The sequence below is a fragment of the Neofelis nebulosa genome, chromosome 8, assembly GCF_028018385.1.
Source record: "Neofelis nebulosa isolate mNeoNeb1 chromosome 8, mNeoNeb1.pri, whole genome shotgun sequence".
NCBI lineage: Eukaryota > Metazoa > Chordata > Mammalia > Carnivora > Felidae > Neofelis > Neofelis nebulosa.
The window spans coordinates 111,207,269-111,234,296 of NC_080789.1; the positions used below are offsets into that span (position 1 = coordinate 111,207,269).

General features: G+C 34.2%; 1 protein-coding gene across 6 annotated transcripts in view; it reads left to right on the forward strand.

Moving 5' to 3' along the window:
- CUL2 (cullin 2) overlaps positions 1-22,123 on the forward strand; it is a 156,687-nt gene extending 134,564 nt beyond the window's left edge. For all 6 annotated transcript variants that reach the window (XM_058744302.1, XM_058744299.1, XM_058744300.1 and 3 more), the window contains 12 exons: positions 81-205; positions 1,716-1,823; positions 2,766-2,825; positions 3,517-3,645; positions 3,755-3,841; positions 5,091-5,243; positions 5,504-5,581; positions 10,993-11,059; positions 16,910-17,112; positions 18,866-18,967; positions 20,086-20,202; positions 21,226-22,123. In XM_058744302.1, the coding sequence (XP_058600285.1) occupies positions 81-205; positions 1,716-1,823; positions 2,766-2,825; positions 3,517-3,645; positions 3,755-3,841; positions 5,091-5,243; positions 5,504-5,581; positions 10,993-11,059; positions 16,910-17,112; positions 18,866-18,967; positions 20,086-20,202; positions 21,226-21,357 (1,361 nt within the window). In that variant the 3' untranslated portion in view covers positions 21,358-22,123. The remainder of the gene's footprint in view (positions 1-80; positions 206-1,715; positions 1,824-2,765; positions 2,826-3,516; positions 3,646-3,754; positions 3,842-5,090; positions 5,244-5,503; positions 5,582-10,992; positions 11,060-16,909; positions 17,113-18,865; positions 18,968-20,085; positions 20,203-21,225) is intronic.
- The last annotated feature ends 4,905 nt before the right edge of the window (positions 22,124-27,028 follow it).

Genomic DNA, 27,028 nt, shown 5'->3' on the forward strand with positions numbered 1-27,028 from the left:
TTGAACCATATATTACCTATTGCATTAAAATATTATTTGAACTCTTTGGAAATTTAATCAAATTTTCTTTTTCTCTTCAGACATGGCAAATATGTATGTCTTACTTCGTGCTGTGTCCACTGGTTTACCTCATATGATTCAGGAGCTGCAAAATCATATCTATGATGAGGGCCTTAGAGCAACCAGTAATCTTACTCAGGAAAATGTGAGTTATATAAGGAGCTGGGATGTTTTTCTCTTAATCAGAATATCATGGAGTTTTTCTTTTGACTTCACTATTTTAAACAATGGCAGAAGAGTCCTACCATGATAACAAATGAAACATATTTATTAAAATATGTTTTAAACCTATAGTTTGTTGTCCTTATTTTGGAATTACCGTATTATTAGAAAGTCATTGAATGAGATAGGCTTCTTAGTTATACTCATGTGTTCATTTAGCAATTGTTAATTAACTTCTCACAGAAAAATATGTTTGCTGTTTGTAAATGATTGTGTTTCTATGTAACTGGCATTAATAGTTATAGTAGTAATGGTATCTATCAAAGGCAGTATAGGCAAATTACAATTCGCTTTCTTTATAAATGCTCTGAATTTGGTAGTCCAGGAAGCAAATTTAAATTGAAACAATCTTCCCTAAATATATGCTTACTACCCAGAATATCCAGCAGTATCCTCATGTTCCTAACACCCATCTTTCTGAAGAGTTCCTTGTCAGTCAAATGACTGTTTACAACAAGGTGTCTTTCTTCTCATTATGTGTTCGTATCATCAAATCTTTTTGGATCACCGCCTTTGTTATCACTAGTGATGGCTTGACAAATAAGATAGACATGACATGAAATGTTACTTCTTTCTCTTCCTGAAGTAGAGCTTTTGGCTCTTCATTTGCAGTAATCTCTATATGGATATCATTGTTTAGGAGCATTTATTAAATGCTCATCACTCCAGTGATTTTTATATCCTGCCACAGTAATGGTTTTGCCACACTAATAAGTTTTCCATTTTTGTAAAGCCTAGGTTTATTAATCTATATTTTTTAGATTCTGGGTGTTAAATGGTACTAGGCAAAGAGGCAGAGATTGGTGTCAAGGACAAGGGGGTGGAAGTGTAAGAGAGTACATTTGTAGTAGACCCAGATAATTTTAGCTGACATAGTTCCCTCCATTAAGATCAAAAACTCACTTTTGCACTGCTAGATACTTCTTCCCTCTGAGATGTAGGGAATTGTACTGCTTAGTTCCAGGGGTCTCTGTTTTCACAGATTCTGGCTTTTTAGCTCTCCTTTCCCTCTCAGCCTTCAGTAGCTTTGAAGGCAGTTTTTGTTTATATTATCCTCTATGAAAGTGATAGGCCTGGTAGTTGAGAGGCTGTATCTTGTTACCCTTAAGATACGGTATTCCAACACAGAAGTGTTTTTAGTCGGTTTTTCTGGCAGAAGAACTAGAGTCCTGCATTTCAATGATGTTGAATGACAAGCTAATTTCCATACCAAAGTTTTAGATTTTTAAAGCCATCTTAGTTAAAAACATTTTTGAGGGTCTATATGTAGATATATATCTAGATAGCTAGTTATCTAGATATCTAGATATATAATGTGTATATAACATTAACTTGCTTGGGAAAAACTTTACACGTAATGAAGCAATTCTTTAGTGAGCCTAATTTTATCCTTCTTAAAATGTGATTTTGTACTTTGTATTTCATATTTGTAGATGCCAACACTATTTGTGGAGTCCGTTTTGGAAGTACATGGTAAATTTGTTCAACTAATCAACACTGTTTTAAATGGTGATCAGCACTTTATGAGTGCATTGGATAAGGTAACTTTTTAATCTGTATATATAATTCTATTTAATCACTATTCTTTAGGCAGTTTCAGAATTTGAGCTTCTAACTGATTATGTGTATGACTTCTAATCTAGACAAAGTCAAAATTGAAATATAACTTTTCTTTTTTTCTTTTTCTTTTTCTTTTTTAATGTTTTTTATTTATTTTTTGAGAGAAAAAGAACAAACAGGGGAGGGGCAGAGAGGGGAGGGAACAGAGGATCCAAAGAGGGTTTTGCACTGACAGGTGACAGCAACAAGCCCATTGCGGGGCTTGAACTCACGGACTGCAAGATCATGACCTGAGCCAAAGTCAGACGCTCAACCGACAGAGCCACCCAGGCGCCCCAAAATAAAACTTTTAGATTAATAACTGAGTGGTTAAATCAAATGTTTGAATTATATGGGAATTGAATTTCCCATGAGTATGCAATATAGGGGAAATTTTTAATAAACTAGTATCTTCAAAAATGCATGTGTAATTTTAATATTCTTTAGTAGTGATTTTTCCTTTAAATATAATACTTAGGCTACTATATTTGAAATATTTGAAATAACAATGATATTTGAAAGAAAAATAAATACGTTTTACAAACTTTTGGATTTTAGTATACCTTAAAGGAAAATTTGCTTACATAGCTATTGTAAGATTTTTTAAAATGTAGTCTTATTTTATCTGTGTTCAAATAGCAATAATGAGTTATAGAGAATATTTTCAGTAGGAACAATATATATAATTTTTATGTAGTTACCATGAGGAATAGAGTTAGAGAAATTTACCGTGTGTTAAATATGAAAACAACACTACCATCAGAATGCCGTGTTTTGTTTGAGGCACTAATTTTTGGATTTACAGATAATAACATTCTCTGTTGAACCATCTGCACTTTTCCCCTATTCCTGGGGACTAATTATTGGTCTGTTTTCTTATGTAGGCCCTTACATCGGTTGTAAATTACAGAGAACCTAAGTCTGTTTGCAAAGCACCTGAACTGGTAAGTTTGATGATTGCTTAAAAATAATCTTACGGAAAATCAGTATTAGAAAAAGAAAACTGAGAAGAACATCAAATTAATTTGCTTTTGTAGTCTCTTTCAGAAAAATAGATGAAATTAAATTATTAAAAATAAAAGTGATTGTATACATTGTGTATAATTTGGCATATATTTAAGGAATGCAATTGGCCATATGCTGAAGCCTTTTTTGTTTTTAAGGAATAACTGAAGGAGAAAATATTCCATTTTATCTTTGGGGTTTAAAATACGTTTGCTTTGAAATAATTTGCATTAGGGATTTTTTTTTATCTGAACTCTAAAAAAAATTGATGGTAAGTTTTTGAAAGCCTAAAAGAAAAGTACTTATTTAACATAATAAATTACAGAGCCTCTCAAAACTCATCTAGGTGTTCTTTTGAAACTTACATTATTTGTATCAATGCTTTATTGGTCACTACATGTTGATTAGATTTTTGGGTTGTTTCTACGTGTTTTTGTTTTTGTTGTTGTTATGGTTTTTACCTTAAGACCTATATTTTAAGGTCATGTTCATGTTTTTAAAATAAAAGCTTTAGGATGCCAGAGACCCTGTCCATTGATCTTATTTTGTATTTTTGCCACCTTGCCTCCTTTGAGGCATGATATGTACAGAAGGGCCCTTTCTAAAATTTACTGTCAATTTCTACTTCAGCTTGCCAAGTACTGTGACAACTTACTAAAGAAGTCAGCGAAGGGGATGACTGAGAATGAAGTAGAAGACAAACTCACGAGCTTCATCACTGTTTTCAAGTATATCGATGATAAAGATGTTTTTCAAAAGGTAAGTTATAAATAAGGAAGTTATATTTGTGTTTCAGTCTGCTTTGATTTAGTTTTGAACTTTAAATCATCAGAAAGGAAGTAATCTTTAAAAAAATTTTTTAATGTAGTTCTACGCAAGAATGCTGGCGAAGCGTTTAATTCACGGGTTATCTATGTCTATGGATTCTGAAGAAGCCATGATCAATAAATTAAAGGTAATTTAAGCCTGTGATCTAATAATGTCCTAAAAATTATTCCACTAGCACATAAATATATTTATTTGCAGCATTATATGTAGTAACGAAATCTTTCATCAATAGGTGATTGGTTAAAATGTAGAATGTATATTTGTGTGGTGGGATATGCAAATTCTGCATTGAAAGGACAAAATCCCTCTCTATATATTGATACAAAATTATCCACAAGATATAAACAGTGTTAATTTTACAAAAGACTTGTATTACTTACAAATGAATACACCGAAATTATTCTTTTAAGTACAAGTTTTGGAGTACAGTTGAATTTCATTTTTCCTTTGTAAATATTTCTACATCATTTTAGCTTATGGACTGATGAGATAAGTAGTAGCTGGTTCTTACCCTGCGTTATTCAGTAGTTGATCATTTTCCTATATAGTAGACACAGAATATAATATGTGGTCCTTTTTAAATATATCAATAACTTTTTAAATTTTAAAAATGATGTTAACACAAAGCGTTTGTATCCCAAGATTAGAGATCCAAATTTTCTGACCTGGTGATGACAGAGTTTTAAATAATTTCAAAGAGGTAGATTTCAATAGATGGCATTAAAAATATGTCTAAATACCCTCCTTTTTATTTTTTTATTTATTTATTTTTTTTAATTTTTTTTTTCAACGTTTTTCATTTATTTTTGGAACAGAGAGAGACAGAGCATGAAGGGGGGAGGGGCAGAGAGAGAGGGAGACGCAGAATTGGAAACAGGCTCCAGGCTCTGAGCCATCAGCCCAGAGCCTGACGCGGGGCTCGAACTCACGGACCGCGAGATCGTGACCTGGCTGAAGTCGGACGCTCAACCGACTGCGCCACCCAGGCGCCCCAATACCCTCCTTTTTAAATTGACTACTGGCTCAAATATTCCCAGTCATCTTTCATGTGTGTTTGATACTATATATAAACCTTAAAAGGTGTCTTACATATGGTGGACATTTTGTAGTCTTGAAATAGGATATATTAATTTATAGAAAAGTTTTTGTTTTAAAGGGAAATTTATTGTTTCATAAATATGTGTTCTCATTTATTCTGCATTTAAACAGAAAAATTTTTTTGAAAGGTTTTGTTTTGAATAGCTGCTTTAGATTATGAATAATATAGGCCTCTGGTGTAAATATACAAGCAGGATGTTTGACTGTAGACCTATCACATTCTTTTAATAATCAATGTGGTTTTTTATTTTTATTTTTAAAAACTGTTTCTTTTACAGCAAGCCTGTGGTTATGAGTTTACCAGCAAGCTTCATCGGATGTATACAGATATGAGTGTCAGTGCTGATCTCAACAATAAGTTCAACAATTTTATCAAAAATCAAGACACAGTAATAGATTTGGGAATTAGTTTTCAAATATATGTTCTACAGGTATGACTAACCATTTCAAAAACTCTGATACAAAGGATTAATAATGGATGCCTGATTACATTTCTTTCAGTCAGTGGATGCTATCTTCTAAAGTTACATGTTATATTGATTTGGAATGAAATATGTCATGATAGAAATGTTGATGGGCTTTATCAGCATTTTAAGGGAGATTAAAAAAAAGGTGCTTTAGTTGCTTAAATCATTTTAAAAATATTTACTTTTAAGTTAGATATTTATTTGTTTAACTTTTTTCCTTGTAGGCTGGTGCATGGCCTCTTACTCAGGCTCCTTCATCTACATTTGCAATTCCCCAGGAATTGGAAAAAAGTGTACAGATGGTAAGTTTGCAGAAAATATATTAGAAGACCAAAGAAATTTTAATAATTGTCTTCACGTTATATTTAAATATTTTTACAAAGCCTTGAGGGCTCATGTGATATAAAAGTATATTCACAAATTATAGTTAGTCTGCCTTGTAGGAAAAATGTAAATTATTGTGGTTCCTAATATTAAAACTAAAATGCTAAGGCAGTGCCTCAGTCGCTCAGTCTGTTAAATACTAAGTTGGCTAAATGCTAAGGGGTTGCCAGGGTGGCCAAGTCAGACTCTTAATTTTGGCTTAGGTCATGATCTCAAGGTTAGTGAGACTGAGCCCCATGTCAGGCTCTGCACTAACAGCACAGAGCCTGATTGGAATTCTCTCTCTCCCTCTCTTTCTGCCCCTCCTCTTCTCATTTTCTCTCTCTGTCTCTCTGTCTCTCTGTCTCTTTCTTGCTCTCTCAAGGTAAATAAACTAAAAAAAAAAAAACTAAAATGCTAAGTGTGTCATCCAGTTCTTTGTCAAGTGTGTCTCATTTTTATTAAATCTGTTACCTGCTTTTAAGCAGTTTTAAGTTACAGAAATTTTGATATTAGAAGACAGCTTAGAACACAGTACTTAAAATGATCATTTTCTAATTTTTCATTCAGTTTTGGAGCCATTTTTGAGCCTCCACATTTATCCCCTGTGATAGTTATTTTTATTTCTGGACTGTGATTTAGGTAAATATATGGAATGTGAAATAACCTAGAAAAAATGCTTTAAAGTGCAACTGTAAATAAACCTTACAATGCTTACCAAAAAGCTTTTAAAAAGACTGTAGAGACTGTATCTTTACAGCTTTATTGAGCTATAATTCGTACAACATATGTCTTAGCCTGTTCAGTCTGCTCTAACTAACAAAAGACCACAGCCTGGGTGGCTTATAAACAACAGAAATTTATTTCTCACAGTTCTGGACGCTGGAAACCTAAGAACAGGGTGCCGGCGTGATTGGGTGAGGGCCATGTTCAGGCCACAGACTTCTTGTGTCCTCACATGGTAGAAGGCGCTAAGGAGCTCTGTGAGGTCTCTCTTCTACTAGCACTAATCCTGTTCCTGAGGGTTCCATACTTATGATCCAAGCACCTCCCAGAGGCCTCATCTCCTAATACCATCACATTGGGCATTAGATTTTAGCATAGGAATTTGGGAGGGACACAGATGTTCAAACCATAGCACTATACAATTCACCCATTTAACATGTACAATTTCAGTGGTTTTTAGTATATTCACAGTTGTGCAACCATCACACAATCCATTTTGAAACATTTTTATTACCCCAAAATCGCCCCTCCAAAACCCCCTACCCATTTGTAGTCATTCCTCATTTTTCCTTAACTCCCTTCACCACTCTACTCATCCCGAAGCAGTCTACTTTCTTTCTCTATAGATTTGCCTATTCTAGACATCTCATACAGAGTCATATCATTTGTGACTGACTTCATTCACTCAGCATAATGTCAAGGTTCATCCCATGTTATAACATGTATCAGTAGTTAATTCCTTTTTATTGCCAAATAATATTCTCTTGTATGGATGTACCACATATGTGTCCATTCATCAGTTGATGGACATTTGGGTGGTTTCCGCCTTTTTAATATATGCATAATGCTGGTGTGAACATTCGTGTACAAGTTTTTTAGTGGACATGTTTTCATTTCTCTTGCAACTAACCCTTTTTGATTTACTAACTCACCAAAAGAGGTTTCTTATTTCTTGACTGATTAGAAGTTTGGGTAGCATTTTTTTCTAGAGAAATCTTCATTATTGTTTATAGTCCCTTATTTGGACACTAACTTGAGGTTGTTCATGAACCAGTGGGTTATGCATACGTTATGAAGTTAAAAATGAAAATGGTATTTCATTACACTATTCCCTAGAGATATATGTAATGGATATTTTGAGTCATGTTTTAAAGTAAGTATGTTTTTTGTTTCTTTCAAAATAAGCATTATAAATAAAATAACAGTACAGGCTTTGGAATCATAGTTTTTTATTTTATATTCCTATGCTGCTATTTACTATGTATGCTCTGTGACTTTGGGCACATAACTTTCTAATATTTTAACTGATAAGAGGACTACCTCAGAGTGCTGATACAAAGATAAAATGAGATCATGTAAAGCACTTAGCCTGGTGTATAATAAGTACTCAATAAATGGTAGCTAATATAGAAGAAGTAACAGTTATAGTAGTAATGGTAATAGCAGACTTAGAGTAGTGTAACCAACCAGGTAGATTTCAAGATACTAGGCATAAGGTAGGCTTTCAAAATAGGAGTTGAACTTAGGGACTTCTTGCATCTTCCTTAGAAAGGCATGATGGCACGACCATCTTAGAAACTACATGAAGAAAAGCATTCATTTGGGTGGGCATAGTGTGAGCCCAGGTTAGTACGGATTTTCCAAAAAGGATAGATGCAAGCTAGGAGTAGGGGTTGGGTAGCCAGGTAAGGCATTTTGATGTATTTGTGATCTGGCAAGTGGAAGAAAATTAACCTCTCATCTTTGACAGTATTAAAACTTACTTCTTAAGGGCCCAAGTTTTTGAATCACAATTAAGGCAGAGAACAGGTGCTGCCACGAATAGTTTCCTTTTAACTTTATGTGTTTTTTTTCTCTCCTCTTGAAATAATCATTTTCCAACATCAGGTTTTTAAACCCTTCAGCTTTTTTTTTTTTTTTTTTTTTTTTAAACGTTTTTTATTTTATTTTTGGGACAGAGAGAGACAGAGCATGAACGGGGGAGGGGCAGAGAGAGAGGGAGACACAGAATCGGAAACAGGCTCCAGGCTCCGAGCCATCAGCCCAGAGCCTGACGCGGGGCTTGAACTCACGGACCGCGAGATCGTGACCTGGCTGAAGTCGGACGCTTAACCGACTGCGCCACCCAGGCGCCCCAAAACCCTTCAGCTTTATTAATGTATAACTTTTAATCAGGTTTCACTTTCCTCACTTATAAACAGCGGGGTTTTTTTTCTGACTATGATTCCAAGAATATTGTCCTCTCCATTTGGATTTTCGCTAATTACCAGTAGAGGGAGTTTGTCCTCCTATTTTTTTCCTAGTAAATCCAAGGGTTCAGTTACATAGGAATGAAAATCCATCTGTGTACTTAACAGTGTACATTTTTACACGTAAATAATTCATCTTGCCTTAGTGATATTTTCTATATTTTACATCTTAAAATATGTAGTTATTTCACAAAAAATTTACTTTCATTTTACACATGTGAATCTTAAAACTATGGAAATTAAACTTTAATTAAAAACAATTTATTTTTGGGGTGTCTGGGTGGCTCAGTCGGTTAAGTGTCCGACTTCGGCTCAGGTCATGATCTCGCGATCCGTGAGTTCGAGCCCCACGTCGGGCTCTGTGCTGACAGCTCAGAGCCTGGAGTCTGTTTCAGATTCTGTGTCTCCCTCTCTCTCTGACCCTCCCCTGTTCATGCTCTGTCTCTCTCTGTCTCAAAAATAAATAAACGTTAAAAAACTAAAACAATAAAAAATAATTTATTTTTGCATATTAGACCATTAAATCTTGTTATATTTCCTTTGTACGTGGTCCATAAATCTGAATAATACTGAAGAAATATAAAGTAATCTGTATTAATTCAGCTATTAGAAGTGAATAGGAATTATTCATTTTTAAGGCCTCTTGAGTTCTAATTAATACCCTCAAACGGCATTTAAAAGATGCTGTCCTAGCCTGTTACTTATTTTAAAATTAGAAGTTGAGGCAAGACATATTTTTTACTACTAAACTTTGGTAACATAATTGTTTAATGATAATAATGAAGCAAAGTTTTATAGCTTTTATCTTTGAATACCAGATGAATATTATAATATTTCCATTTGGAACTGAGACTTTTTGTTCTTGATGATTTACAGAAATGAAAATCTTTATAATCAGATTTTAAATTTAAGGTAAAAGAATGTTTTCTGTTGATGTATCTATATCATTATCAATAAAACTTGACTGATAGATCTAGGAGTATAAAGAGGCAAAGCATGTGCCTTCAGAGCTTGGAATATACATCCTGGAGCTAGTTTTGCACTTAAATAATTTATAAAGAGCATTTTAAAGTTTGATTTTCTTGATTTCAAAATGTTTTATTTTGCTTTTGTCCACAAATTCATTGTAAATTATTCATCATAAAATTATGAGTTATGTAGTAGTAATTGAATTTATTGACACCCCTGGAGATGATTAGTCAAAGCCCGCTTCTAGGATTCTTTGATGACATTATTTTGACTTTTCTCTTTGTCTAGATTAGAACCAAGCAGAAAATCTTAAGTATTTTAGGTGCCAGGCATTTCCTATTTATCATGCTATTGGAGGGAAAGTATGCTCAACAAGTTTTAGCTTCCCAGGACCAGGCAAACTTGGAATAAACTGCTGAAAAGAATTCACTAATTCTCTTGGCTGACAGCTATAAACTTCTGCTGTAAAGAGTGAAAGTATGCAGCTGGCAGGTCAAACATTGGTGATTGCTTTATTGAAACTTTGTTTTGGGAATAAAAAAGGTTAAGTTTGATATACAGATAAAAGCTTTAGGTGTAACTATTACATGTGGCACATCATGGCTGAAAGTATGTCCATAATTCTGAATTGTGACATGATGCGTTTATTTTTTAGTGTTCTAATGAAATTGAGGTTTGTTTTTTTTTACATTTCAGCATTGTTTTCTCACTATAAATTATGTACTGGCTCTTTAAAAGGTACTTTTTGGATTGATGTCCTACAATTATACATTCAGTTCAAGGAAGATGTTTTTTAATTTTCAAAGTTACAATAATAGAATGTTAATTTTTTTATAATAGTATCAACAAAAGAAGATACAAAGATGAGTACATTGAAACTTTGTATTTGTGTTTGACTGGATGTAAAGTTAAATTGTAGATGTCACCTTATAGGTAACCACAGAAATATTAATCAACCTGTCATTTTAGCAAGGGTATATATGTTGGCAAATAGGAGATTAGAAATGAAGGTATGATTTCCATTTTCATATTGGAAATATATGATGATGTTTTTGGTCTGTAGTTTGTATTTGTAAAGTCCAAATGGCTATCATTCCAAACTCAAAATGAATCACTGACTATGTCGTTTCTGAATTTATACAAATAGTCAACTGTACAGGGCTGTGGTTTAGTGGAGAGAATCCTGGACAAAGTTGTAAGTGAAAAGAGCTAGACTAATAATTGTAAGATCTTGGTCAGGGACTTGCCATGGATATGTTTTCTCATCTATACAATGAGTAAGTATACCAGATGGGTTATAATGTCTTTTCTAACATGAACATTTTTTTTACTTTTTCAATGTAGTAATAGCTAGGTAGTTATGTTATAGTAGCTGAAATTAACTTGATTTTTTTCTTTTTCTACAGTTTGAATTATTTTACAGCCAGCATTTTAGTGGAAGGAAACTTACATGGTTACATTATCTCTGTACAGGTAAAATGCATTTAATTATATCTAGTGTAGTGAAATTTACCTGATATAATTATGTTAATAATTTAATGGAAGAGATTTCTTACAGCTTAATGATAGTTTTGGGTTTTTTTGTTTTATTTTTTTCTAGCGATAGTTTTTAACCTCTTTTCCTCTATTTGCCTTGCTGGTTATCATTAAAGCAACTAATAATGAAGTTCAAGTGCAGCACTTTTTAATAGTATAAGTATAAAATTATGCTGTTTTTATTACTGCTTGGTAAGAAAATGTCTGAATTTTGTAATGGTTTCTTACATTTCTGTAACAAACCACTTTATATAGACAGTAGAAATTTTATTTAGAAACCAAGACTTGACAGGTCAGATACTCTTAAATAAAACCTATTTTCTCTAAATATGTCAAATGTCCTCAGAAATTTCATTAAACACTATAAGATCATAAGGAGACCCAAGCATTTGATTTTTCTTTTTGGTGCTATAGTGAACTGCAATAGTAACTACTTTTTCCAGAGTGTCCCAATTAATTTCCAGTAGTTTTTAATTTTAGAAAAGTCAGAATCTGGTCCTTTGCTTCTTTCTGGAACGGTGGGGTCCACTTATTTGACAGTAGGATTCATAACTGAATGACTGTAGACTGTGTGCAGTTGCTCTGAGTTGCCTGAAGATGTTAGCCAAAGCAAACACTCAAAAATTTCTCTACTTTTGCTAAAGCTCTGCTTTGAAAAGTTCATTGAGTCAACTTTCTCTTTCTATAAGAAGGAAAAAGTATCTCTGTTAAGGTGTACCTCTTAGAAATGGTGTAAGAAAATTTGATCAATCAGGTGCCATAACCTTTATTAGGAAATTCTATTCACTCACTTAAGAAAAATTTCTCTTACCATTTATTTGACTAATTTATATTTGGAATATGATGTCTCATTGTTAGTAATACATATTAGTACATAATCAGTACACGATAAAACATACTTACACAGGTTTAACTTTATTGAACAAGTTGGACATTTACATTTTTTCAACAGTTTGTGAAATAAATGATTAAAAAAAATTTTTTTTAACGTTAGTTATTTTTGAGAGAGGCTGAGCGTGAGTGGGGGAGGGGCAGAGAGAGAGGGAGACACAGAATCCGAAGCAGACTCCAGGCTCCAAGCTGTCAGCACAGAGCCCTAAGCAGGACTCAAAATTCACAAACCACGAGATCATGACCTGAGCCGAAGTCAGATGCTTAACTGACTGAGCCACCCAGGTGCCCCAGAAATGATATTTAATAAGTGGCCAATTTGTACTTGACCTTTAATTTTACATCTGTTATGAATTTTTTCTATTCTCATTTAGTAAATATAATGGGTTTTAAGAAAAAACATGCTCAACCAGTGTTTTAGATAACTAAAAGAACTAATATATCTTAATGTACTTGAATTTAATTTATTTTTGATATCCATGAATATCTGTCTTGGGGAGTTTAAACTCTCTTTGTTTTTCTCATTACCTCAGCAGTAATCAACCTCCTAAAGTATTTTAATGAGGGGCTCACTTTTTTGGTGTTCAGCAACTTAATTGTAATAGAAATAAAGAAAAAAAACGACATAGTTTTTGCTCTTGGAATTTGACCTGAAAACTGTTACTGATGACACCTAGGTAGGAAAGAGAACAACATTCCTTTTCTGTTTTTGAACATACAGAATTCCAAAGCTGGTCCATGATAACCAGATTTTTGGAGCTCATTTGTTTGTTTTTGTCTTGTTTCAATGTTGTGTATATGTGTCTTCATTAGAGTCAAATAGTTTATTCCTTGGAAAAGATATTGTTAACCTTGTAAATTCGTTTTTGTTTTGAATCACTGAAAGCACTGAAAATACCTGTGATCTATCAGTGAAACCATTGGGTAAAATTTTATTTTGGTTTTGCTTCTCATTTATTCATTTACTCATTAGCAAAAGTTGTCAAACACCATCTGTCTTTAAGATGCTTGTTCTGTGGTTCCCACATTTGTCATAAGGTTCCAGGGCTCCATTAAAACATTGGCTCTCATTCTAGACTAAGAGTTTTGTTTCTTGAGAACCCCTATTACTCATACCTTTACATATAATCAAAATTATTCTTTCCTAATCCATTTGTACATTATTCCAGGTATTATTTGTATTGTAATCCAAGAGTCTTTACAAATGGTTGGAGATGGGGTATAAAGTGATATTTGGAGAAACTTAGAATCAGGAGATGTCAGGTTATTAGCCTATTAAGTCTATAACCTTGAGCAAATTACTTAACTTCTCTAAGCCTATTCCCTCATCTTTCACTTTGAAAAATTCATTTATAACCCAGAGAACATCTTTGTCCCAAGTACTTCTGTATGCCAAGTACAGATAAAATACAGAGCCTCAGTCCTCAAAAAGCCCACATCTAATGGGAGGATAGACAAGTAAATAATTATGGTAAATGTTTTGAATGTTGTAATAGGTGAGCCCAGAGTTTTAGTTTCCCATAGATTGGTGGTAGCAAATAGCTCCTGGTGAAGGAAACCTTCTGAGTAAATAACATCTAAACTTGGTTTTCAAGGATGAATAGGACTTAGCCAAGATAGGCAAAGAAGAATGTTGAGAGCATATTACCAACAGAGGTAAGAATTTTAAGAAGTAAGCAATCTATGCTATCAGATGTGACAGAGATACTGAATGAGAGAAAGATAAAAATTCCATTGGATTTATGACTAGGACATTGGGTAGAATTATTCTGAGAGAACAACTGGATGAAGAAATGACAAATACAGAACGTGGAAACTTACACTGTATATAAATAAATTTTATTTATGGCACATCAAGATTTTATAAGAATCCCAAGTCAGCTGCTGAGAGATAAGTTGAGAAATAAATTCAAGGGAAGTAACACTTCATTGGTTAATACATAGCTATGTAGATAATACATAAATAATACATATAATTAGATTATATAAGCAATTAATGAACTATTAGTCATATAAGTATTGATTATTTGCCAAAATCTAATCTGGCAAATTTGCCAAAATCAAAATCCCACCATATTGCACATACCTTAAAAGGTAATGATCCTATCCTTGACTGAATTCTCTTTCATTATTGATTTCAAATACTTTGATAGTTAAAATTGTGAGGGATTTTAATATTACCTAATGTCCAGTCCATATTTAGATTTCCTTGGTTGTCCCCAAAGAGACCTTAATGCCTGTTTTAATGTAATCAGAGGTCACTGATTGCATTTGGTTATTGTGTCTTCCTACTTCCTTTCCCTACCACCTCTTCCTTAACCGTTACCCTTTAGCCCTCTTGACACACTTTTTTCAAAAGACCAGACAGTGTTTTGGATTTGTCACATTATTGTAGATATATTTGATTTGTTTTCTATTCCCTATACTTTCTGTAAATTAGTATTTCTGAAATTAGGTTCAAAAGTTTGATTCTATTCAAATTATACTGTCGGCAAGAATACTTCTTAGGCAGCTCTATATACTTCATAATGCACCAGAAGGCATATAATATCAGGTTATCCCACTATTAGAGACTCTAATGTTGGACACCTGGTTAAGGTGGTGACCACCAGATAGCTTCATTGTAAAGGTACTCTTTTCCCTTTTCAATTAACAGGTGATCTGAGGGGAGATACCTAGGTCCCATATGAATACCCTTTTTCAGGAACAGCTCTATCTAATGGTTTTGGCACCCATGGATGATCATGGCTTGAATCAGTTATTTCATGACTGATTGCAAATTGGCAATACTCTATCACTCATTCAGCATTTAGTAGCTGACATTCTTCTGTAAAGAAAAGCTTTCCCTTAGAGACTAAGGAGCTGACAGGTAATGGGAAAGTAACTTGGATGAAACTATTAAGAGAGTTCTGCCCACTTGTTAACTTCCTGTAGTTGTAAATACCTCTTGAGTTATGGTTGGCTTATTTTTTCAAAGTTTGTGTGTATCAGAATGTTTTGTTCTAGTTTGAAGTTTCATCAAGTTTGCCAGCCTGTTCTGTAGGTAAAATGACCTCGTTTGTATCTTCTGTTTCTGTTTATGGCAGTAATTAAATGAATCGTCCAAATTTGGGATTTCCTACCCTGCCCCACATATTCCCTCTATGCTTTTCCCATTTTTTTTTCTTCTGTGAGCTAATGAGTACTGTGGTACTTTTAAGTGGTACTGAAAAGGTGGCAAGAGGCCCATGTGCTCCTAATGCTGACAACTAAAAAATAGCAGGGGAAAAAAAAAGTATTACAAAACTAGTTTTCCTCTTGTTAAATGTTGCAGAATGAACTTAATAATAAATGCTACATTGACCCTTTATTTACATTGACCCTTTCCTTGCATTGTCTCTTAATGTTCCTTGGGTTCTGGTGGTGATGAAAGACTGCTTGGTGTGGCAGGAGATGCATTCTGTGTCCAAACCCATGGCAGCGTGTTATAGCATCCATAAAGTGTCGCCTGAGGTCCCACTTCATCATCTGCATGTTTGATGCATTACTTCGTACTTGTTTCTGACATATGATTGAAACAGTCATTACACAAATTATGTACAGTTTATGTGATATCTTGCTTCTCACCATATTTCCCAAACTTAAATGTTGAGGTGAGAGTCCTTAAAGTATTTTTGGTACTGATTGTTGGCAGGACACTCCTAATGTTAACTTTTTACTTAAACTCTGTTAAGCCCTCCTTTCATGAAAATTCAGAGATAAGGCATATTTTTCTTTAGGTGTTTCTAAATAATTATCTGAATAACAGTTATTTTTGAAATAGGTTGAAGCACAATAAAAATTGGAATAGGCATCTGCATGATAATCAGTGGCAAATTGACTTGATATCCTTTAAATTTTTTAATTACATAATGAATAAATAAGCACAACATCTTGATCAGAGATCCTAATTACCACTCACAGGGAGAATGTAGCCTCTGGGGTAAGTTCATGTGAAATATAGCCTCCTTGAGTATAATGTAGAGCTTTAAAACCAGATCTTGTAATGGTTTAGTTTATAATCCATTAATAGTCGAATAATTCAGGGTGTGTAAGAGGCAGAGAGAAATACAGCCACTAAACCACAGCTTTATACTTTATGTCCTAAAGGAAATTGTTGGTTGACCTTCGTTAACTTTACATGTTATAGAGTGCATACATGTTTGTCATACAGTTTATTATAAACTTTTCAGTGCACTGCCTCCCTGGGGTGTTGCAGAACTTCAGTGAGCCTAAACCCGCTGTATCCTTTATAGCTTTCCAGAGTAGTGTAGTATCTAGAACTTGTTTATTCTATCAACTATTTCATCAAAATAATGTATCTTTTTGTCTCTTCTCCCATTTGTTTGCCCCTAGAAAGTTACTGAGAAGAAAAATGTTTGTTTATGAGACAAAATAGCATTGTTAAATTTTGGCAGAAACTGCAGGTTAGAGCCACAGGAGAAGCATCTCCCGTGTGCTTGTAGACCTCCCTGTGTGCTAGAACCTTGCCAGATAGACACCCCTGAGGCAGTTACTGGTAGCAGGCTGTCATTCTCTCCTTTTGTCCATTTCTCCTCCTACCCTCACCTTCTCTTACTGCCTTTTTTCATGCCTAAGTCTTAGCTTTCCTATTAACTTTTAGAGACATTGTTACCTACTGGTAGAGGTATTTTAGTTTAATTGTGATTTATACTGCCTACTCAAAACTAACAGTCCTCCCTCCACCCCCAAACAAACAAAATGATTACATTGCTGGCAAGAATGGCTTTATAACAATTTAATAAGTCCTTGGCTCATTCTTTCAGGAGAAAGTAGCTGAAATAAACAATTACTCAAGTAATTTTGAAATGTTTCTTTGATGATCAGTTTATTGTCACAATTTTGTTTTAATTGTAGGTGAAGTTAAAATGAACTATTTGGGCAAACCATATGTAGCCATGGTTACAACATACCAAATGGCAGTTCTTCTTGCCTTTAACAACAGTGAAACTGTCAGCTATAAAGAGCTTCAAGACAGCACTCAAATGAATGAAAAGGAACTGACAAAAACAATCAAATCATTACTTGATGTGAAAATGATTAACCATGATTCAGAAAAGGTATGGGGAATTTAAGCATTATAAACATTACAGCTTTTTCATGAGATGTTTGCAGTTTTTCAAGTAAGGTTATAATTGGCAATGTCCTTTGTACTTTGGAACACACTTGAGTGCGGAGCCAGCTGCATTACTGTAGGCTCCTTACAGCTGTGAGCTTGTGCAGTCACAGAGAAGTTGGTGACTGTGTGCCCTTTACAGTTTGATTTTATTTGTCCTATACTGTGACAGTTTCCTGAAAATTGTGTAAGAATTGCCACTGAGTAGATTCTGGTTAATTGAGGTTAAAAACAGTAGCATATTGTAAATCTTTCTGTTTGTTTTTTGTTCCATGTGTTTAGTTGATATTTAATTACATGATTCTGTAATAGGAAATGACCATCTATTGATGTTTATTTGTGTGCATATTTAGTTTGTGTAACCATCCCAAATGCTCTCAATCTCCTGTTCCCTCATTCCAGGACTCAACTAATAACCACCATATATTTGTAATATCTGTCACAAGAAGAGCAAGCCAGTAATCTACTTCTTTTCTTTATAGCTTTTTTTCCTAATAACAAGTTTTTGTTGTTGTTACAGTATATTTTAGACACTTAAATCGTTGTTTAAAAAGCAGATATGAGTTAAGTGTCCTATTTCAAATTGTGCCTATAAGAAAAAATTCTCATAAATTGTGTTTCATTTTTGTTTTGGTGAAGTTAATAGCCTACAGTTTCTCTCATCAGTTCATTTAATCCGATGATATTTTGTAGCCTGTGATTGAGCAGCTTTAAATAGCATGTATTCTGAAAGTCAAATAAAGCTTTTCTTAATACTGAGAAATGATTAATTTTTCTGACTTCAGAATCTTAACAAAATATTAAATTCTTAATATTAAGATTTTAATTAATGCAATTAGTTATAATTTAAGCATGAATTTTTAAACTTAAAACTTAAAATTTTAAGTATAAATTTTTAGCTAAATTAAGTGCTTAAGAAGTTGTATAGTTTTCTAAAATGTATTATTTTTGCTGCCCAGGAGTGTTCAAAATAAATACAGATTGCTTATTCGCACATTAAATTTTAATTATGAATGCCATTCCTTAGCAGAACTTCTTAGGTTATTATTGAAGATGGTTCATTTGCCAAGTGCTTTTTGATCCCGCTGATGGAGAAAACTCACTATAGGACATGAGTGGCTTTCTTAAGCCTGATAGAGAAGTTGTGATTATAAAAATTGGTTTGACAACTTTCACTTGAGAAAAGGCCACTTGCTTCTGGCAGAGTGAATAAAACATGAATTGGAGGGTAAACTTCATCAGAACCATGCCAGAGTCACGTGTGCCACAGGAAACCAGTTGCTTCTGTAGTCCAGTTATTTATCATCGATATTTTGTTACTGCAGCACAAGACCATTGGTTGCTCACTTTTTCAAAATGGGGTGACAGTAGGTCATAAAAATTAAAATGTTAAATTCTGTTTAAGCCAATGAGCTTTGACCCTTTATCTAGTGGCAATATACATAATAGTTGGGCCATAAAATAGCTTATTTCTAAATGTTAAACAGATTAAAATTCAAGTGTAAAACTAGAAAAGAATTGTTTTTTGCTTTCTTTGACAGAAGACAGTTACTTTTCTCTTAAATAATCTTTGTAATGTAAAATGATGAGAGTTGAGTCTTTGCTTGGCCATTTCATTTTAAGGCATATTATTTGCAGCAACTTCTATTTAATGATTTTAATTTTGATAAATATGAATGAATTATTTTTAATTATAGGAAGACATTGATGCAGAATCTTCATTTTCATTAAATATGAACTTTAGCAGTAAAAGAACAAAATTTAAAATTACTACATCGATGCAGAAAGACACCCCACAGGTAAGTGCTTTTTAATGTTGTTTCTCTTGGATATATTTAAGCATTGGACTTCACAAGTGTAACTGAGAGAATGCAGAACTTTGCACATCAAAAGTAATAATATGATGCATTTTTTTTCTGGTTTATTCTCTGCATTTACTAACCTTACAAGCAAACAAACCCGCTGCCAGTATCTTAGATTATAAAAATAGTAATATAATGGGTATTTAAGGAAAAGGGTATTGTAGTATTGTCACATTTGCTTTTAGACAAAATGTGGAGCATTGCTTTGCATTCTTCACAAAAATTCCTACCTTGACTAGTGATATAATCTCTCACATTTTTCATTTGTAAAATAAAGAAAAGCTTTATAACGCGTTTCTTTCAAAGAGAAGTTGAAAATGTTTCTAACTTTACATCCTGCCCCATGTCCAGTTAAAAGATAGGATGTCGGGCCCTCTCCAAGAACTTATTCCCCCATGGGAGACAGATGTTAGTTAATTATGACTAAATTTCAACACAAAAATGTTTGAGATCTCATTTTTCTCTAGGCTATTGAATAATAATTTATAATATGTGGGTTGTATTTTGTCTTTTAAAAGCTGTTATGAGAGCCCTATTAATGTGGCATTGCCTGCTTCTATGCCTCACTCTACTGTGTTTCCTTGAGCTGTGTGGAGATAGGCCCTTTGTGGCCCATCCTTCCCTGCTTCTCTGCTTGAGCCAGATAGAATCTTTCACAGCTCTTCTCCTTGAGGCCTGATCCAGTATGCACAGTTACTAAAGCATCTAAAAGCATATATGTGGTATATAGTCTGTACTCCCCGACAGAACAGAAATTTGAAAATTATTGAAAATCTGAAAATCATTTAAATTCTCCTTTATTGCTTATTTACATTAAATACATTTTACAGTAGTGTTAATTTTTTTAATAACCTTCCAACTTTAACCCAAGAAATTATAAATAACTCACTGTAGATATTCCTTTGGTAATGGTTATGTGGTAATGGGCACATGTTAACAACATAATTTGATGCTCAGTATTGATTGGAAATTTATTTAAACTCATTGATAGAATGAATTATGAAAGGTTCAGTGACTAGTGTCTCATTTGCTCTTTTTTCCCCCCTGTGAAACAGGAAATGGAGCAGACTAGAAGTGCTGTAGATGAGGACCGGAAAATGTATCTCCAAGCTGCTATAGTTCGTATCATGAAAGCACGAAAAGTACTTCGGCATAATGCCCTTATTCAAGAGGTAAAAGGCGGGGAAGTCCTCAAGGCTTTTTGGGGCAAAGGGTATTATCAATGTATGGATTAGGAATGTTTCTTTGTAAACATGATACAGAAATAATATGATTCCCAAATAGCATAAAGAAATGTCTCATTACTTAATGAGAACAGTACTCACTTACAATTTCAGTATTAAGTTCAGATTTCCCTTGGCTTAGATTTAGAGAGCTAAGTTCACCAGTATATTGAGCCTCCTGTCCAGTTATTGAAGGAAATTGACTGTATCAAGTATTCATTCATTCCATAAATATAGGAGTGTCTACCATGTGATAGAGTGTTATGCACGTCATTAGGGATGTGGTGCAGAGCAACACAAGATATGGTTCCTGACCGTCTAATAGGGAAGAAATACATGACTGAAGTAGTATGCAAGCAAAAAATGTAAAATTCCATTAACATGCACTGAGAAAGAGATACAGTACTGTGAGAATGTACACGGAAGCATTGACTTAGGGGATTTGGGGGGAAGGTTTCTGGAGAAAGTGTTAGTTCAGCAAGGACTTGAAAGTTTGGCAAGGGTGAAATGGAAGTTGGAGCATGTGTACATGTATTTAGATAGATTAGTGAATAGTTTAATTTTGTTATGTGTGAAAATTATTAGATTTTGCTATATCTGTGTTTTGCATTTTAATTCCTTCACAACATAAACATTAGGCTTTTCCTCTATTTTACATAAAAATTTTTTGTCATCAAAATTGATTTAAATTGTTCCCTCTCCTTGTGTAATGCCCTCTGAGCTAAAACAGTTTAATACTGTTCATGGCATTCACTTGTTTGATGTATCATACCCATGCATTTAGGATGATTTTATTCAGTTTAATTAATATAATTTCATAATTACTTTAAGCATACTTTTCCCGTATGGATTAGGTCTGTTTGATGGAACCTCACTCAATGCATTGGAAGCACGTCATAGCCGATTAGTTAGTAATGATTTATAACTGACTGATTAGCAGTAGTTTGACACATCAATGTCTCTCTCCAACAGGTGATTAGCCAGTCAAGAGCTAGGTTTAATCCTAGTATCAGCATGATTAAGAAGTGTATTGAAGTTCTGATAGACAAACAGTACATCGAACGCAGCCAAGCGTCAGCAGATGAATACAGTTACGTAGCGTGATGTCGCTCTCCTCTAGTGTGGGTGTGAGAAGATCATTGCCATCACCATTTGGTGTGTTCCTGTGGGAAAAAGCAGGCCTGTGCCTCCATAATTTGGTCATTTGGCAGCCCCTGTTTTTCTGCTGTTTACAACATCACCAGTGCCACGTCATGAGCGTCAGAGAAAATGCCTAGAGATATTTCAAGCTCATGTCATTATGACATTTCTTAAAACTTTATTAAAAGAATGAGTGAAGTATTGCTGAAATGTGGAAATTTGGTTGGCTACCATGCTTTTTCTCCCCTTCACGTTTGCAGTTGATGTGTTTTTTTTTTTTAATGTATCTTAAAGGACATAAAATAAAAAACTTAAATATTGTAATATGACAGATAACCTAATAATTGTATCTACATTAAAATGACAAACATGATATTGCTGCTTGTCAAATAAAAAAAATAAAGAAATAGAATGCCTTTTTTATGTGGATGGAGCATCACACATAATAGTATAAATATAAATGTTCATGAGTCATCAAAGCAGCTAATGAAACTTTAGTTGCATTTTTATCTGAATGGTTTAATTCGCTTTTACTCCTACTTAAGTCCTACATGAAAAATGTCTAGATTATTGTTCTTGAATGCATAAAAATGCATTCAACATAAAGAATGTTTTATTTTTATGGACTGGAACTACATTGGATGTGAGCATTTTGAATGTTGAGGATTTAATTCTATCAGGAGTTTCTGGTGATATGCTTACACTGCAGAAATAAAGGATGAGGAGAATATGTGGTGGCCTCAAGTCTGGATAGAAAGCGTTTCTCATCCAGAAGTTGTCTTTTATTTTCATAATACATTAATTCTAATGTAGACAGATACCCAGCTGTCTGGGTACCTCTCCTTCTACCTTTCTCTGAGTTATAGGAGATCCTGTGATACCAGTGTATTCCTTCCATTCTCTTACCTGTGTATTACCCTTACACCCCTATACATTTTGATACTAAATTCACTCTCATAAGTCACAGGTGTGCTTAGCAATGCGTAACCTAAATACCTTTGTTTTTGTCTGTATGGTGCATTACACAGGATGCCACTTATTACAGACATGAAATTCCACTATTTTGTTTATTATATATGTTAACAACAGTATTAGACTACTCCAGTCTATTATATTTATTACCCATCTATAAGCTGGAATATTTTAAAGGGTATCCCATGTGAATCATTTTACTTACATTACTTTAGTTTGTATCTCTGACAGATAAGATCTTTTTTAAAAACAACAAAAACACAACTTTAATGACATTATTACACCTAACAAAAAATAATTACTTAATATCATCTAATATGTGGTTTTGTTGCAAAAATGGCTTCTGCAGTTGGTTTGTTCGATTGCACTTTTTCTGACTCATGTCTCTTTAAGTGTTGGAAAAATCTAAGCTTATAACAACTTACTTATAAACTGTATCTCTCATTTTACCTTTCTTTCTAGAGAGGAAGTAATGGCGAACCATACAATATTGTACATTCACTGTCAAAAAACAAACCTTGTTTTGATAACTTGTTGATAAAGTTTCCAAATTGACTCCTTTTTTCTTAAATATTTATAAATGTTAAATTAAGTCTTGGTATCTAAATTGTCAAGAAAATATATTATATTGAAAAATGGGCAAAATACTTGTGCTGAGGTCTACAGAAGTGACTGCCAAGTTTTCTTCACATCTTTTTCTCATTTTACCAGAAAGGAAACATTAAAGATATACTCACGCACGAGGAGGAAGAGGCCAGATACACTTAACCAAGTCACCAACCAAGAGGGAGCAGCGTTTAGAATGAATTCTAGCACAGACCTTCTGCTGAGGAGAATGAAGGGAAGGCTGCAGTCTTGTCAAGTTAGGTCAGGCACTTGAAATCATTACGAGCCTAGCACATAGCCCAGAGCACTAACCTGACAGGCCCTGTGTACGGTACCTAGTGCTTGTGGGCAGAGGAGGTCAAAGCTACAAAAGGGGAAGAAGCAGAAGGAGAGGAAAGGGTTCTCTGTGCTTTATCTTGGAAAACAAAAATAATGTGAGCAAAACTTTCAGAAGTTCTTAAATTATTATTAATACTGAGGTAGTTAATGTGTGAGTCAGTGGTACATTTTCCAGCCAGACAGCATGCTGCTTTTGTTCACGTTCTGTCCTTCTCCTTGAAACCAGATTATTTTAATTGCTGCTGTAGTTTTATTCTAGGGGTTTAGTCTAAGATTTTATGACCGTTTGCTTTAATATAAACAAAGATATACTCTGGGGTTTGTGCTTTGCTTTATTTATAACGTACTATCTTTATAGGATTTTATAACCTGTATATGCTACAATGCTATAAAGTTCTGTTAATTTTTTTAACTTTTATTGAGTACAGACTGTGACTGGTGCTTCCTCATATGTTATTTTGTTTGACCTTCCGATAATCCTGTTAACCAGGCAATGCTCCTCTCTCATAGAAGAGGAAACCAAATGAAGAGTTTTCCAGGAGTCATTGTCAGGGACCGCAGAACCTGAATTTAAATCCTAGTCAAAATTGTGGACCTAATAAATACAGTCTCTCTCTTTCTCTCTCTCTCTCTCTCTCTCTCTCTCTCTCTCTCTCTCTACATATATAAAATAGCCTGTAAGATAGAAGTAACTTCATTTTATACATAAAGAATAGTTTTTCCTGACTTTTCAGAGGAAAAATTTGTTTCTAGGTGATTTGTGAGAATAAACACTTCATATTTGGGATGCCTGGGTGGCTCAGTCAGTTGAGTGTCTGACTTCAGCTCAGGGCATGATCTCACAAGTTTGAGCCCCGCGTCAGGCTCTGTGCTGACAGCTCAGAGCCTGGAGCCTGCTTTGGATTCTGTGTCTCTCTCTCTTTCTCTGCCCTCCCCCAATCAAAAATAAATAAACATTAAAAAAACTTTTTTTAAACACTTCATATTTCAGTTTCTTAAGATATTTAAGATATAAATATACATGTTAAGCAACTTTGCTCATAGCTGATTCATGGCGGAAGGTACTTGTGAATTTAATATTTTACCTTCACATGTACAGCTATAGAATATCTATTTCAAGTGTGTGTATATATATATATATATATATATATATATATATATACCCTTAATATACATATACTTAATGCAAACCTGTGTTCAGTTAAAATTTTTTGAGTTATAGTAGCAGTGGATAATTTATTGGGCTCTTAATCTTTGGTTCCTAGTACACATTCTTAGTTGAGCAAGGTCAAAGTAAAGATGTGAACTTTTAAAATACTAGGCCTAAGGGCAGTTGTACATAGACTGTAGCTAAATGAGTAGAAAAATATGGAGAGGTCCACTGGTTGAAGTTCATGAAGCATATCTAAAGCTGAAGCAATTAAATAAGGCAATCCTTATGTGAGACATACAACCTCAAGGGCTAGACTTCATTAAAGGTAGGATTCACTGATGAGGAGAAGTCATTTTTATATGTAGTGACTATATGACACAGGAAATTCAAAGGATTTTTCCTTCCCCTGCTCTCCATCCATAGTTCAGCCAATTCACCTTTTATTATCTAACAAACATTTACTGGTGCCAGGGTATTATGTGAGTACAATTGCTGAAGTGATAAGCAAAAAAGATATAGTCTGTGCCAACATGGAACTTTTAGACTTGTAACAGTCATAAATACACCATTTCAGGTGTACACGCTTATGAAGGAAAGCCTTGGGTACTTTGAGAAGGGTTGCATAAGAGAGGTTAGAAGGGCAGGAAATGAGACAGGGAGAGCATATTCTAACCATAACAGCAAAGATCCTGAAGTAAGAAGCACCAGCTATAACCTAAGAATCAAAACATCTCTGAATGAATGATGTGGATTTTACACAGGGGAGTTACATTTGTGCATATATATATATATATTTTTTTTCCTTGGGTGGTAGGTGTATGAATATTCATTTCATTATGCTCTATAGTGTACATATTTCAATTTTTTCTTTGGTATTTGCAAACTATTTCAAAATCCTGTTTGCAAATTTCAGTGGAAAGTGGGTAACCTGCATTAATGTGAAGAATAGACTCTAGAGGGCTGATGGCAAATAGTGTGGATACTTAGGAGACTGGTGAGGTGAGCAGTTAGGGTGGTGACAGCGGCCATCTCCAGAGTGATAAAGTAGATAAAATTAACACATCTTACTAATGGGTTAATTTGATAACACATCTTAATGGGTTGGGATAGGGTGAATGAGGGAGGAAAGGGGTGAGTCAAAGATGGCCTATTGATTCAGTGAGGAGAACTTTGGAAGACGAAGAGGATGGAAGAGGAACATAATGAGCTTGGTTATAACACCTTGCATCTGATGTGCTTTTGAGATAACCTAATGTAACAGGCCGTTGGCTATACAGGTCTGAAACTACTGCGTAGGTGCTCCTCTCCTGAATCTTAGAAACTATTACCTAGAGGCTTTTTGATCCATTCTCATTTCTTTGACTCTTTGCCATGAATTAACAATGTCCGGGTTAAATGTGATCAAAGAGAAACATTTATTACCACACAAATGTATTACATTTTGAATCACAAAAACAAGAATGGAAAAGCATGAGAATAGTCGTTTATACACGTTTTATAAGATTTGTCTTTCTGTGCTTAAGTGGGTGGTCTTTGTTATCCCACTTTGAGGCAAAGACACATTGAAGTAGAGAAATTGAGCCAAAAGTTAATCTGCCATATGATTATTTCTTATATTCAGAAATCTTTGTCAGCTACTGGTTACACACTGCCCTTGAGGGAGAGATCTATCTGTGTTTTGCATTCTTCTGACAAGCTTAACAATATCATTTTTCAGCAAAAAAGAAGGAACTTTTGGGAACCAACTTGTGGAAAAGAATCATAAAGGGTTTTTCTATTTTTATTATTGTTTTCTTTTTCTCCATTGTTAGTAGCTTACTATTTATAGTTACAGTAGTCGAAGAATTATAGCTTGTGTTGAAGTTAGCAATCCTGGGAGCAGGTAAAGTTAGGGGGTTGGCCAGATTGATACTTTCCTTGAAGAACTTTCTATGACCTTTATAAGCAGCCTGGGTTAGGTAGCTCGTGAGACTACCCCTAGCACAGCACTCAGTCATCTGCTGAGAGCCCCAACTTTTAAAGTGAGTGCATTTTTACCTATTAGTTTGTCTCCTAGGGAAGAAGGTACAGATGTAAGCAAAGATCTACTTTTAGTAAGAATTAACTGGCTTAGCGAATACATCGTACCTAATATTTGGCCCAAGGAGGCCACTGATGCAGCAGACGTACTCTGACCTTAAAGGAAAAGTTGAATGCTGAATAGAAAAAACAAAGCTGTTTTAGTTGAACACTAAACGTGCTGGAGCGACAAAATTCAAATCAGTGCTATGCTATGAGGTGAACATCTGAGATGCCTTGTTTAGATTGTGTGTTTTAAAATAATTATTTCTAAGTTTTGACAGCCAAGGTGAAGATCTTCAGCCATGTGGTAAATTGGAAATAATGTGGTATAAGAAGAAGTCACTCTCCACTTGTAAGTTATGTGCTTGGCCTGGGTTGGGACTGCCCTGTCCACTGCTCCACAATACAGGAAAGAGTGGTACTCAGCAGAGTAAGGAAGAAGTGTCCATAGCCCAACACCCCAACTTTTTTGCTTTCTTTTTTATGCTTTCACTGACATTGACC